At 43.2% G+C, this 14,505-nt stretch overlaps 1 protein-coding gene across 1 annotated transcript in view; it reads right to left on the bottom strand.

Moving 5' to 3' along the window:
• GUCY1A2 (guanylate cyclase 1 soluble subunit alpha 2) overlaps positions 1–241 on the bottom strand; it is a 201,113-nt gene extending 200,872 nt beyond the window's left edge. The window contains exon 1 of the mRNA XM_048494034.1: positions 128–241. Coding sequence (XP_048349991.1) covers positions 128–241 — 114 coding nt within the window. The remainder of the gene's footprint in view (positions 1–127) is intronic.
• Positions 242–14,505: the final 14,264 nt, after the last annotated feature.

The following is a 14,505-nucleotide window of genomic DNA, read 5'->3' on the forward strand; positions in this document are numbered from 1 at the left end:
CCTTTTTAAAGCTATCCAGGTTAGTGGCCATCACCACCTCCTGTGGCAGCATATTCCAAACACCAATCACACGTTGCAAGAAGAGTGACACAGAATAAGAAAGCAGCCCCCTTAGGGATAAACTAACCACTACATCTCTTCTCCTGCCTGCTGCAACCTGCCCCCACTTCTCTGCAGCATGCAGAGGCTGCTTTTCAATGAAACCAAAGCAGAACCAAATAATGTTATGTGGCCTTTCCATGTTTAATTATAGAAGTGGAGGACCCATGTAGGGGAGAATCCAATTAACCCACAGCTGTTCTCCCTCTTGACTATATTCTTCGCCGCCCCATCACTGCCTGCAGCCTCTCTCTTCCTTTTACCTGCCCACACACCTTTTTATTTCTCCATTAGGACTGCCAACCTCCAGGTAGGCCTGGAGCCCTCCAGACCAGAGTGGATAAAAATCAATAATTTTTTTTAAAAAAAAATTAAATGAAACTAGAGAAAGTTCACCTCGCAATAATTTCATAACTATCTACCCATGTATTTCTCATAGTTTAACCAAATCAGTAATTTTTTTATAAACTGTAAAACTAATCTGAAAAGTTATTATTCTAAAAATGAAACCTTCATCTGGTTGTAAATATTAAGATTATTCCAGCAATAATGAGTCTTTATGTAGAAAACCATGATTTAAATCAAGTCTTACTGACTAATGATTAAAATCGTAATTTAAAAGAAATCCACACTGTTCCATAATACAGAGCTAAGTTTCCCTGGGAGAAAAAAAAACGATTGCTTTGGCAAGTTGATCATATGGCATTATAGTACTCTGGGGAGGTCCCTCTCACCCCAGGGTCCACCACCACAATTTTCAGGAATTTTCCAACCTGGAGTTGGCAACCCTACTCCCTGGGTAGGTAGCCTCTGTATTATTAGTTAGCCAACACCAGATGGGAGCCACCATAATGTGCTAAAAGGAGCAGGATTTTTCAAAGGATCAAATAGTGATAGAAGAGCTTTCACGGCCGGATTCAACTAGTTCTGGTGAGTTTTCCAGGCTGTATGGCCATGATCTGGTGGATCTTGTTCCTAACATTTCACCTGCATCTGTGGATGGCATCTTCAGAGGTGTATCACAGAGGGAAGTCTGTTACACATTGTGGGAAGGATCTGTTACACTGTGTAACAATGTAACACTGTCTGTTACACACTGTGTGTCTGTTACACTCTGTGATACACCTCTGAAGATGCCATCCACAGATGCAGGTGAAACATTATGAACAAGATCCACCAGATCATGGCCACACAGTCCGGAAAACCCACTAGAATCAGATCAAATAATTACCACTTTTCACCAAAATACTTTAGGTCCCAAAAGACCAAATGGTCTTTAAAGTACACAATCTTATAGACCAGATTTCTAACAATACAGCCTTTACTTTTTCAAATATTGGATATCTCTACAATGAGTACAGAGCATGTATCTCTTCCGAAACATCAAATAAATATTACTTTCAACAAAGAGCTATTTCTCATCAATGATAATACAAAATACTTCAAGACAAGCTTGGGAGCGATCGGCAGAAACACAGTCTCAGCAAATGGAGTGTAAGCTCAGAGCAGCTTGAAAAGTGCAAACGCATGGACAGTAAGCACATTTATTTAAGTGAGCTCGGAAGAAGCAAACGAAATTCAAAAAAACTAACTGGAGGTTTAATTACCCATAAAAACAAAATCAACTATTTGTATTATAACAGATGAGAAATAGATCTTTGTTGAAATTAATATCTGTTTGCTATTTTGGAAGAGATACCTGCTCTGGACTCATTGCCGAGGTATCCAATATTTGAAAACGTAAAAAACTATATTGTTGGAAATCTGATTTATAAGACTGTGTACAAATACTTTAATGACAATTTGGTCCTTTTTGGACCTAAAGCATTTTGGTGCAAAGTGGTAACTATTTGAAAGTCCAGTTAGGCGGCATAGGTGTCAAACTTGCAGCCCTCCAGATGTTATGGACTACAGTTCCCTTCATCCCATGATGGAAACTGTAGTCCATAACATCTGGAGGGCCGCAAGTTTGACACCTGTGAGTTAGGGCCTGGAGATCTCCCAGAATTACAACCAGTCTCCAGACAATGGAGAAAATGGCTGCATTGGAGGGTAGACCTCCATGACAGGTCCTTCCTCTCACCAAATCCCATTCTCTCTAGGCTTCACCCACAGACATGCTTCTAGCTTCCCACCCCAGCATCTCAAGATCACTGCCTGGTGAGGCTGGATTGGTTAGATAATCTCTGCTGGCACGTATGCTTCCTCGAAAGCCAACATTTCCAAACTGAGCCCTGTATCCAGGAGCTCTTATCTATCTACTAATTTATACTGCCACCAGATGTTGGCCAATCGTTCCAAGCCATCAGCCTACCAAAAGAATTGTCATCACCCAGAAGCGGTTCAAATCTGGGGAAAAAAACCCACTTAAAATCAAAATTCTGAACAACAGTTATTGATATGTTTTTACAATCTCTAACTGGGGCATGATCATCCCTAACTGGGGCATGATCAACAGCAGCAGTTTGGTTGCTTAGCTGAAGACAATCGGTTTGAACCAGGCAGAACGAGGGTGGGGAAAAAATCTTATACATCTCTAATACAGAGCTGGAAAAACCAATTTCATTGACAGTGGCCAAGAATATTTATGCAATTGGTCGATCTGTTCTTTTTTTAACCTCATAAGTTATTATGAGATCTGTACGCCATATTGTGTGGTTACCTCTGCATTCTTCCTCCTGGAAAACTATGGACTAGCATCCTTGTTCTTTTTTCTAGATACAAAATTCAAAGGACGACACTAATATTGCTTTGATTTTGACAAATGTAGCTGCAAAATCATTTCCTTTTTAACTTAGAAAATTACGTTGACAACAGAGATCCTTTGGGAAGCAGAGGCGTCTATAAATTGATTTAATTAGATGTACTTCAAATAGGCAACTTTCGACTAGCAATATTTTCAGCCTTGAAAAATAATTCTTTATCATCTTTTTTCCAGTGTTCCCAATAAAGATGGAAGGGCTGGCCGTGACAAGGCAACAGAATTTCTGTATTCAATTAGATGCACTTCAAATAGGCAACTTTCGACTCATATTACATCTGGCTGGGAAAAACAATTCTTTCCAACGCTCCCAATAAAGAAGGAAGGCCAGACCATAACAAGACAACAGAATCTGTGTGCTTCTTTAAAAAAGGGAGCACAGTAAATCAAAGCTTAATCATCCCCACCAGAACTGAAGCAAACCCATAAGATCCATAAAGCAGAAGCAGAACGCTCAATTTGCCTTCTTCGGCTAGTTGATGCCAACAATTTTCTTTTGTGTTTAGATTGCAGCTCAGCGCCCACTGAAAAATAAAGAAGGGTTAAAGCTTCCACAGTGCTATCCTGAACAGAGTTACATCGTTCTAAGCTCGTTGACCTCTATGGTTTTAGAAGGGTGTAATTCCGCTTAGGGTGGCACTGTAAAAAGGTACTTTTAGGGGGAGAAAATTCACACCAGATGCTTTTGCTCTCAGCAGGAGTTAAATGTACTATCTCAGGAAAGCATTTAAAAGAATCAACTGTGCAATGCACTTGACAAAAAAAAGCAGCAGCAGCAGCAGCGCTATGGAAATGAGAGCACAGGAAACAGCTTCCTCCCATTTGGAGAAGCAGGTGTTTAAGTCCTTAAAGACCTGATGGAGCAGAAATTCTCCTCAGATGTGCTAAAGCACAGACAATTTAGTAGCTCTACTACTCTGATCCTTGCTGCGAGAGAATTAAAAGGGGTGGGTGGGCACTGCTTTCATGCCCAAAAAACTACACCCTCTCTCCCTGGCTTTTTGTGTTAAAACCTGGGGTCAGTTTGACCAGCGGCAAGATTTTAGCACAATTAAAATTAAGCAAACAAAATCTGGCAAGCCTACAAAGAGAAGAATTAGCTCCTTTACGCAATTAAGCCGCACAGACTGCCAGTCTTTGAACTTCGTTTGTGTTAAGCTCCCTTTGCCAATATCAACTGTTGTACGGAAACCGACGTGGTCCTTTACCTCATTATCAGTTTCCTGTTTTAGAGACAGAAGCCCGGTGTGGGCTAGTGGGCTGAAGCCTGTTCTTGGTCTCACAGCCTATGCAGCTACCTTGTCTGAAGCTAACTGAAGCGTCCTAGCAGTTCAGTTACTGTTTCCTTCCTTCTCTGTAGCAACTGTAGATTAGAAAGGCTCTGCTAAGGCAGTGAGATATGCCTACTAAGAGAGCCCTTTTCAACGGTTACATTTCACCACCTGTATAGCGACCACATACTACACACAATCCTCTCAGTCTGCACAACTGCGATATTTTTGAGAGAAACAAAATGTATATTTCAGCCACAGTACACAAAAACCAGAAACCAAGGCTGAAAATAAAACCGTTGCTCCCTTCAGACAAAACAGCCACTGTAGTTAGGGGTAACAACTCCTAGGAGGGGTCAGGAATTCTCCTGGAATTACAACTCATTTGCAGACTATAGCAGTTCCCATTAAGGCAATGACAGCTTTGGAGGGTGAACACTTTAGCACATCACCCATACCAAGCTCTCTCCTTGAACTCTCCAAACTCTCCCAGTCCCAAGAACTGCCTCCACATCTAAAGGAACTGCCCAGGTCAGAACTGGCAACCCTGAGCAATTTGCACATATCAGGAAAATCACGTGTAGCATAATCTCACCATGCATGTAAAATGTAACGAATGAAAAGAACTACGGTCTTATACATCCAACACCGGGAATGAACCTGGGCAAGCTGGAGCCGGGGGGGACTAAAGACACGAGTTTGGCACACACACACCCCCCCCCCGCAAATGGGCGGCCACCCTCCCCCACCATGAACAAACAATTATTTTTTGCACCAGCTCACAAAACACCTCCCACTCCCAGCAGAACATACATGGCTCTCTCCCCACCAACTCTTTTCCTAATTTCCTAATCACAACAACCCTATGAGGTAGGTTGTTAGCCTGAGAAACAACTCCAAGCCAGTGCAAGTGGATATTAACCATGTAAAACCTCTCACTGCAACCACCCCCAGCAAAACATTTGCAGAGCAAATGTCAGCATCATTTGCCTGGGATGGCTGAATACTGTGGGCATCAGGTTCACCTTCAACTTGGTGCCCACAGCATTTTCTTTCAAATTTGGTTGGTTCCTTTCAGGAGAGTCACACCAGCGACCCACTGCAGGAAGGAGGCCCCCACCCAGGAGCAAGACCCCAACCACAGGTGCCTCCCATTGAAACCTCTACCACAGGGCCATCTGGAGCATGGAAACAAAAGCAAGCCTTTTGGAGGTCGCAAAAGAATTGAACCACTCAAGAGCAAAGGTCTCTATGCCTGGGATGCCTGTGCCAGGAGGGCCTCCTGAGCCATCTTGAAAGTCTGGTGCCTCTGTCTTCAAAAATGTGCAGCCTGCCTACACACTCAGAAATTCCCCATTGGCTACAATGGAGCAAAGTCACTGCAAAACAAAGAATGTAGACGCTTTCCTGGGGTGCCTGTAAAGGTGTATTTTTTTAAAACTAGTGACACCAAAATTTGAGAATATCATCTGGTAACTATTCTTAGCAGTACCACCCAAGTTTGGTGAAGTTAGGTTCAAGGAACAAGGGTGTGGTCCCTCAAATAGGTAGCCCCAATCTCATTGGCTCCCATTGAAAACAATGGGGATGGAGGCACCTCTCTTTTGGGGATCCATAACTTTCTGCTTCCCCTGAACCAAATTTCAGCTATCCTCTTAAGATATTATCATCAAGACAGTCTCTGAATGGTACCCTGAAAATTTGGTGTTGCTAGCCTTAACAATGCGCCCCCTGCAGGCCAAAACGTAAAAAACACTAAAAAAATTAAAAATCACACAAACGACCCTGAAATGGTGGCGCCCCCCCCATGTGACCAAATGGGGGGCGCCCGGGGACATAGGGTACCCCCTGTCCCTAGGCAGAAACGCCACTGCATAACACTTGATTCACTAGCAGGCCTGACACAATTCACTGATCCTGTACCGAGGCCCTCCAGAATCTGACAAGCTCTCTGTTCGGCTTCCTGTCAAGCCCTGCAAAAATGGGGCTGTTGTCAAGCTGCTCAATATCATAAATATGCCTGGTGGTTAGAGTTGCCAGCACAGTGCTGACAAAACATCAGGAAACTGACTGGGGGGGGGAGGTTCAACATCATGACGTCTCCAGTGGCACTGCAGTGTTCAGCAAAACACTATGGAGAACCACAAAGTTTTAACTGAATGCTAGAGCACTGCCAGCCACACAATGACATCACTTCTGGTCAGTGGCATAGCTACCACGGGACAAGGGGGTGCGCGTCGCACCAGGCGTGCCCCTGGGGGGGCAGCAAAAATGTATTTTTGATATTTTTAGTGTTTTTATTTTGTTGGCCAGCAGGGGGCGCAGTTTTTAAGATAGTTGCACCAAAATTTCAGGATATCGTCTGGTGACACTCCTGCTGATACCAGCCAAGTTTGGTGATGTTTGGTTCAGGGGATCCAAAGTTATGGACCCCCAAAGAAGGTGCCCCATCCCCCATTGTTTCCAATGGGAGCTCATAGTAGATGGGGCTACCTTTTGAGGGTCCATAACTTTGGACTCCCTGAACCAAACTTCACTAAACTTAAGTAGTATCATCAAGATAGCCTCCTGCTGATACCTCCTGCTGATACCAGCCAGGTTTGGTGAAGTTTGGTTTGGGGGGGTCCAAAGTTATGGGCCCCCAAAAGGGGTGCCCCATCTCCCATTGTTTCCAATGGGAGATAATAGTAGATGGGGTTACCTTTTTGCGGGTCCATAATTTTGGATCCCCTTAACCAAACTTCACCAAACCTAAAGATACCCTGAAATTTTGATGCTGCTAGCCTAAACACTATGCCCCCTGCAGGCCAAAAACTGAAAAAACACTAAAAAATACAAAAACCACAAACGAACATGGGGAGGGCAGCAAAACTCCAATTTTGCACCAGGCTCCATTTCCCCTAGCTACGCCTCTGCTTCCGGTCATGCCAGGAGTGATGATGTCACAATGACACTTTTATCCTCCTTCCCCCATTTTCTCACTGTCACCTAGGTGAGCAGCGGCAGCAAGGGTTGCCCAGGAGCTGGAGGTCTTGTACCTGAAGCAGGGACATGCTACTGAGGGTCACAAGTTATAGGCCTGACCCAACAGAAACTAGTTAATTCCAGATTTCAGGGTCCTCTTACTACAGAGAAGAGTTCTGGCAATGATTCCCCAGTCTCGTCTTCAGGTTCACACCACCTTTCAGGATTTGTACTCCCCTGACCTATATCTCAACTGTATCTCATAAGCAGTGCAGCCATCTAAAGGACAGCAAGAGCCCGAACCAAAACAAAAAAGCAGAAGAGGGACAAAAAAATTTCAAAATGTACACACTACTAATTTACTTCCCAGATTCAAATTTATACATAACTTCTATAAGTTAAACATAAATAGAATCATAGAATTGGAAGAGACCCCAAGCGGCCATCAAGTCCAACCCCCTGCAATGCAGGAACTCCCAATCAAAGCACTCCTGACAGATGGTCGTCCAGCCTCTTTTTAAAAACCTCCAAAGAAGGAGACTCCACCACACTCCGAGTGCATTCCCCTGTCGAACAGCCCTTACTGTCAGGAAGTTTTTCCAGATGTTTAGGTGGAATCTCTTTTCCTTCACCTTGAACCCATTACTCCGGGTCCTAGTCTCTGGAGTAGCAGAAAACAAGCTTGCTCCCTCAACCACATGACATCCCTTCAAATATCTAAACTTGGCTATCATGTCACCTCTTAACCTTCTCTTCCCCACACTAAATAAACCCAGCTCCCTAAATCTCTCCTTGTAGGGCATGGATTCCAGACGTTTTACCATTTTGGTTACCCTCCTCTGAACACAATATCCTTCTTGAATTGTGGTGCCCAAAACTGTACACAATATTCCAGGTGAGGTCTAACTAATGCAGAATAGAGATGCACATTGCATCCCTCACAATTACATCCCTCATCCCTCAAATACAACTCACTATAACTTTGTCTGCTATCCAGGGGATTTTTTCCCCTCTCTTGGGTCATTTCTGCACAGCCAATTCCCAGCGATGATAGTGCCGTGCGGTGTTGTGTAGCAACGCTACAGCTAATGGAGTGTTAGCATGGGCAGGCACTCCGCCGGGCAATTAGTGCATACGGCAGAACACAGCGCCATTCGTACGGCTGTGCTTTGCAAATGGCGTTCTTTTTTCCCAGAGTCACGGGCATTCAGCACCAGGATTGGCCAGTGTGGACCGCCATTGGGGGGGGGGGGCGGGCTCTGCGGAACCAATTTCTGGAGGGCGCTTTGCATGACGCTGACTGCGGATCGCTGTTGTTGAAAAAACACTCTTGGTGCACGACTTTCGCAAAAACCTTTGTGAGTCCACTGGAGGGCTGTCGCATTGCTGCAGCGTCATTTCTGCAGCGACAGCTGTGCGAGCTTCCCGCCTATAATGCTGCTTTTACCAGCTTTTTTGGCTCATGCCGAAACGGCCTTAGAGTATATCCTTTTCCATTCACCCCAAAACAATGTGGTTAGTTTGAACAAACTGTCTTCCAACTGCAGACAGTTGGATTGTGCAGAAATTCAGCCTCCAAAGCAACTTCAATTAATTTTAGTGGACAGAAGCAGAACACAGAATTTCAGAGTATAGGGCAAAATAAGAAAAGAAAAGGAGGAAAGAAAAGAGAGCTGTATTCCAAAAAAAGAAATCTACCCATCATAATTGTACCTCTGGCCCATTAACCAAAGCCAGCTAATTTCCCAGCCTTTTGAAGGTACAGGCTGATTCATGCATTCAGGCAATCAAAAATCATAGGCTCTGAGGAGGTTATAAAGGACGCAAGCAGGCACAAATAATCTTTCAGACTACATATTATTCTGCAAGATCATCGAGCAGTGGGTAATTAACGAGAACTATTGTTATAAACAATTGTACAGGTCTATGTATTGGATATCCATGCCAAAAGGGCACATTCCTTTACTTCAAGAGAAGGGTAATTTATTACTCTGAAACGATATCATTATTGTAATTAGTGTGAAGTCTTAGACTTAGAAAGGGAAATAATCACCATTAAAAAAATCCTCTCAAAATACAATTCTGCAATTTAACCATGAGTGGGTCTTCAGGCATCGCAAAACCTTTATTTGTTACAATATCTCCCCCTCTCTCACAGGCAAGCTATGAAAGGGTGCCCCAGACTGGAACACAAGAAGACAGTGCGCAGTTCCTCATATCAAATCCCCAAAGCCTGTGAAAATCTAGCACCAGAGTTTCAACATAGTCTCCTTCGTGATGTGATATGTTTCCAGAGGCAGAAAAAAGATGGTTTCTCCCCACACAAGCAAGCCTTCACTTTTCTGAAATAATAACATGTCTATATGAATTCTGAACAAACAAATATATATGTCAATTTCCCCCAATTCTGCCTGAAGAGCTTTGGCAGGTTGTGCATCATTGACAGATTCCTTCCATTGCCAGATTCCTTCTATGGCTACCAATCTTGATCCTCCTTGATCTGAGATTGCCAATGCCTTAGCAGACCAGGTGCTCGGCAGCAGCAGCAGCAGCAGGCCATTGCTTTCACATCCTGCATGTGAGCTCCCAAAGGTATCTGGTGCGAGTAGCAGAGTGCTGGACTAGATGGACTCTGGTCTGATCCAGCAGGGCTCTTTCTTATGTTCTTATGTTCATTCTCGATAAAGAATTCCATGCAAATCTACAAAGATTCCCCCAGTCAGAAGTGCTGGAATCATTTGAGCCCAGTCACTATAGTTGTCATGCATTTATCGACTGAGTGCATCGAAATTAAAGAAGGGAGGAGTATCACAACCTTGAATAGAAACCACTTTCCCTCAGCTATCACAACTGAAATGTAAAAGGCTCAGAAGAACTCACCATTATAGGACAGTTCTTCTAAACTGTAGTCTGGACTAAAATGGCTGTAAACTCACAGACAGCCATACAAAATTTCATACGCAAAGCCAAGCTGTTGGGAAACTTTTTGGTATGCATTCTTGTACAACCAAGTAGGCAGGGTAGCCATAAATCCCACACACACACACACACACACACACACACACACTCGCAAGGCACATAACACACTCTTTACATTTGTGAATCAATTTAAATGATCAAAAATACAAGATGATATAAAACTCACTGATTTTTTTTTCCCAAATACATTTCAGCCAAAAGTGGTTGCAATTTATGTGTGTTATATGCAGTGGTGGGATTCAGCAGGTTCACATCACTTCAGCAGAACCGGTTGTTAAAGTGGTGCTTGTAAACAACCAGTTGTTAAATTATTTGAATCCCACCACCGGAACCGGTTGTGAAATTATTTGAATCCCACCACTGGTTATATGTAAATATTTTTATTTCAAATATCACCAGGAAGGGTAGCTCAAAATATGTGCGCAATGAATTATTTTCAAAGTATGATTAATTGCTTATTTCTTGCACCCACTAACTAATTTCTTCCCCCCCCCCCGTTTGTCATTCATTTTTTAAAAAGCTGAATTCACTGCTAGTTATACACCTGTTGTTGTAGATTCTTCTGCTTAGCCAGATAAATTGATACATTTTAGCATGCAAATTACCTCCAGCCAGTCAACTGCACTGGTTAGAGGAAAAGTTATTAACACTTTTCTGTTTTCCTTATGGCATTTTTTAGGGTCATGGTTGTCTAAGTTCCACAGTTAACTTGCTCCATTGCTAAAATTCCCCTATGTTATTTCCCATTGCCAATAACTCTCAAATTTGTCTTTCAGTTAGCGTTTTCCATCTGCCAGCTCACAAAGGGAAACACAGCTCAACAGAACCCATCCCTCTGATGGGACAGAATTACAAAGAGCTTGGTGGTATTTATTATCAGCAAAAACCCTCCTATGATCAGAGGCTTGAATTGCATTTATACCGTTTGATTTCTTGGCAATTTATCTACCATTTTTATCCCAGTTTTCCTCCAAGGTTCACAGAGCAGCTTACATGATTTACTTTCTCTCGTGGGTTGCTTATACAACAACCCTATGAAATAGGTTATGTTGAAAGAGAGTGGCCAGCCCAAGTCACCAAACAAGATTCACAACCGATTGAGGATCTGAAGCTAGGTCCCCCAGACCTTAGTTGAACATTCCAATCAATACCTCACAATGCTTCTAGATGAATGTAATGATTCTATTTTGCATTTGAGATTACATAGAAATCCCATCTGTAGCGATAGCTAGGCCATGGCGTAATCGTGCTTGCAAGTCGCCACATGTTACTACAATAATTGAACCAAGAGTCCAGTGGACAAGTGTGTTCCTTACGGAAAAGAAGGACCAGATAATCCTCAGATCCCTTCCGAATGCACCAAGCCTGAATTTATCCTGTATCTTAATTCTAACCATTTCTGAATTAAAGTTCCGAACAAAAGCCATCTTACACAAGCAACTGAATATCATGTACTGGCATTATTGTTAAACATTTTATCAAAGGTAACATGGAGGGAGGGTGTGAAACGACAGACCATTCTCCAGTTGTAACCCATAAAACATGTGTCTGGAGGACCCAACAAACCTCCAGTTGTTGCTGTCTTCCTGGGTCTTCAAATACAATGGAGTCCTTCAGCCACACAATCGGTCACAGCTGGTGAACTGCATTTGACTAAGCAGATCACAGGCTGCGGACACCTGACTTAACTCCGAATCAAGTGTGCAGCCAGTCTGACATGAAAGAGCCTAAGATCAAGATACCACTGTCTTTTGTTTTCATCAATTTGACAGAAACTACCCAGAATGCTGAACAATTTCTCTGCACACTCTTCTTACCTGCCCCACCTCACCTGCCTCACAGAGTTGTTAGAATAAAGTAGAAGAAGGGCTGCCAAGCTCCAGGGTAGGAATTGCCTAAATATTTGGTGGTGAATCCTGGGGGTGGGGAGGGTAGGGAAGGGGCATCAGTGGAGTACAAGGCCATAGAGTCCATCCTCCAAGGCAGCCATTTTCTCTAGGGGAACTGATCTGGAGAATACAGCAATTCTGGGGGATCTCCAGGCCCAACCTAGAGATTGACTATCCGGGGGGGGCGGAATTATATATATTTTAAGTGGAGATGCTGGAGATTGAACCTGGGACCTTCAGAATGCAAAACACACATTTTTTCCATTGTGCCACTGCTCCACTCACAAGCGGTAGCTCACTAAGAACAGATAATCCATCACCTAAAAGACAAGTAGTACAAATGTAGGCAATTTGTGATTGAATCCATGTATGGGATTTGGGGAGAACATTGTAATTTAAATCATCCCCCTTGTGGGATAATCTCTTTCAAGGTGCTAGGTTCTGTGTGTTGATGTATTTTATCGTGTACACTATTGATGTTAGCCACTCTGAACCTGCCATCACATGGGAGAGCAGCACTGAAGCATAATAGATGGAGGGGTGGGGATGGATGGATGGATGGATGGATGGATGGATGGATGGATGGATGGATGGATGGATGGATGGATGGATGGATGGATGGATGGATGGATGGATGGATGGATGGATGGATGGATGGATGGATGGATGGATGGATGGATGGATGGATGGATGGATGGATGGATGGATGGATGGATGGATGGATGGATGGATGGATGGATGGATAGTTATGAGGGACTAGTGAATTAACACTGAAGGGGAATTAATTCATTATTTACTCAAACCAGATGGTCCCAGTCAAGAAGAAAGATGGGCATTCATCCCATGTCTGCATTTTCCCCCTTCTGAGGCTCAAAGCAAACTGAGAAGTCCATGTATGGACACTGAAATAGCATGGGAGGAAAGTGATAACTCATGCTCTTCTCCAATGCCCTAACTCATATCCATTACCTTGTGCAACTCCCTTTTGAGACAAGCCTGCATTGGTCTCGGTTAGCCCTGCCAACATATACTGCAGCACATTCTGAAGCTCTGATCCCCTATATTAAAGAAATATAAACACAGATCTTCTAGGCTATTTGCTGTTGCAGCCTAAAGCCCGATCTGCACATTACTGGCAGTCAAATGTGTGAGGTTTCCAATGCACGATCTGGGTCCAAGGTTTGGTTCCCACTAAACAGTAGGCTCTTCTGTCAATGGAACAGAACATTTCTGCCATTTCCTTTCTATAGCAGCCTGCTGTTCTCCCCAAAATGTTGTTCCTGGATGACAGAGGACCATTTCAGGTTGCTTAGTAGGCTGCCGAAGGAGGAAGAAAAGTTCCATTTCACTGATGGAAGTGTTAATAGTATGGATCCAGCCCGCTATATTTTTCAGATGTGTACATGCCTAAAATGTTTTACATGAACAATGCAAAGTGAAAACGTGGGCAATACACGTACCATATAGATAATCTCATCAGGGATTTATGACTGACCAAAGCTCCTTAGTGAGCATGCTCAACAGCCATATGTGCTTCTGCCATGTGAGAATGGGCGCCATCAATGGAAATCATTACATATGAGAAATGATGTGAATGTGCCATTTGCAATCCTTGATTATCATTCATAAGTACAAATTATCCACTGATAGTACAGTCACCAAGCGAGAGGTGTGTGACTTGACCTTTAAGCTGACTAGCAACCTGGAATTAACTGATGAATAGCTATAGGAATGAATAATGAAATGAAATGCTGTTTTGATGTTTGAAGCAAGAAAGTAACATGTCTGCTCCAAATAACTGCTCTGAACACCTGAAACTGAATCCACACTCTTCCTGCCACACTATAAATCTCCACACCATGGGGAGACGTGAATTTATGCAAGAATGTCTAAAGCACGAATGGGGAAAAGAAGTGCAATTCAGATGCATTTCCCATTGCCCTATCGATTTCAAATATCTACAGCCACTCCATATATGATCCTAAACACGTTTGTTGGCAAGGAATTTCCATTGATTTATGCTGACTTCCTAGTTAGGTCTTGTTAGGTGCACAACATAAAACTGCAAAGTTCACACACTTGGCTTAAGATCAATGGAATTCATCCCCAAACCACAGATATAGCAGAGATGCTAACTGTTGAATCTAGACAAGGTTTCTAAATAGTAAATAATTAGGTCGGTGTCTGTTCTCTTGCGAGGCAAATTTGTTTCTTTGCTGCGTTTGCACTCCATTTTTCTCCACAACAGGGAGCCAAAAGGTTCTTCAACTTTCTCTCCTTCATTTTATCCACACAACAACAAACCTGTGAGGTAAATTAGGCTGGGAATGTATCATGCCCATGGTCATTCAGCAACCTTCCAAGGAAGTTTCTCCCAGACTCTTTTCCAATAATGTAACAACTACAAGTGCTGGTATATCACCTCTAGGAGGGCTAACTGAGAGTAGGAAACCAGCACAGGAATTCAACCACTCCCAAACACACACCCTTTATCTGAATTCCTTCCTCCCCAAAGAAGACCCTCATGAGTTGAACAGTGTCT

This window comes from Sphaerodactylus townsendi, linkage group LG04 (genome assembly GCF_021028975.2).
Source record: "Sphaerodactylus townsendi isolate TG3544 linkage group LG04, MPM_Stown_v2.3, whole genome shotgun sequence".
NCBI classification, from domain to species: domain Eukaryota; kingdom Metazoa; phylum Chordata; class Lepidosauria; order Squamata; family Sphaerodactylidae; genus Sphaerodactylus; species Sphaerodactylus townsendi.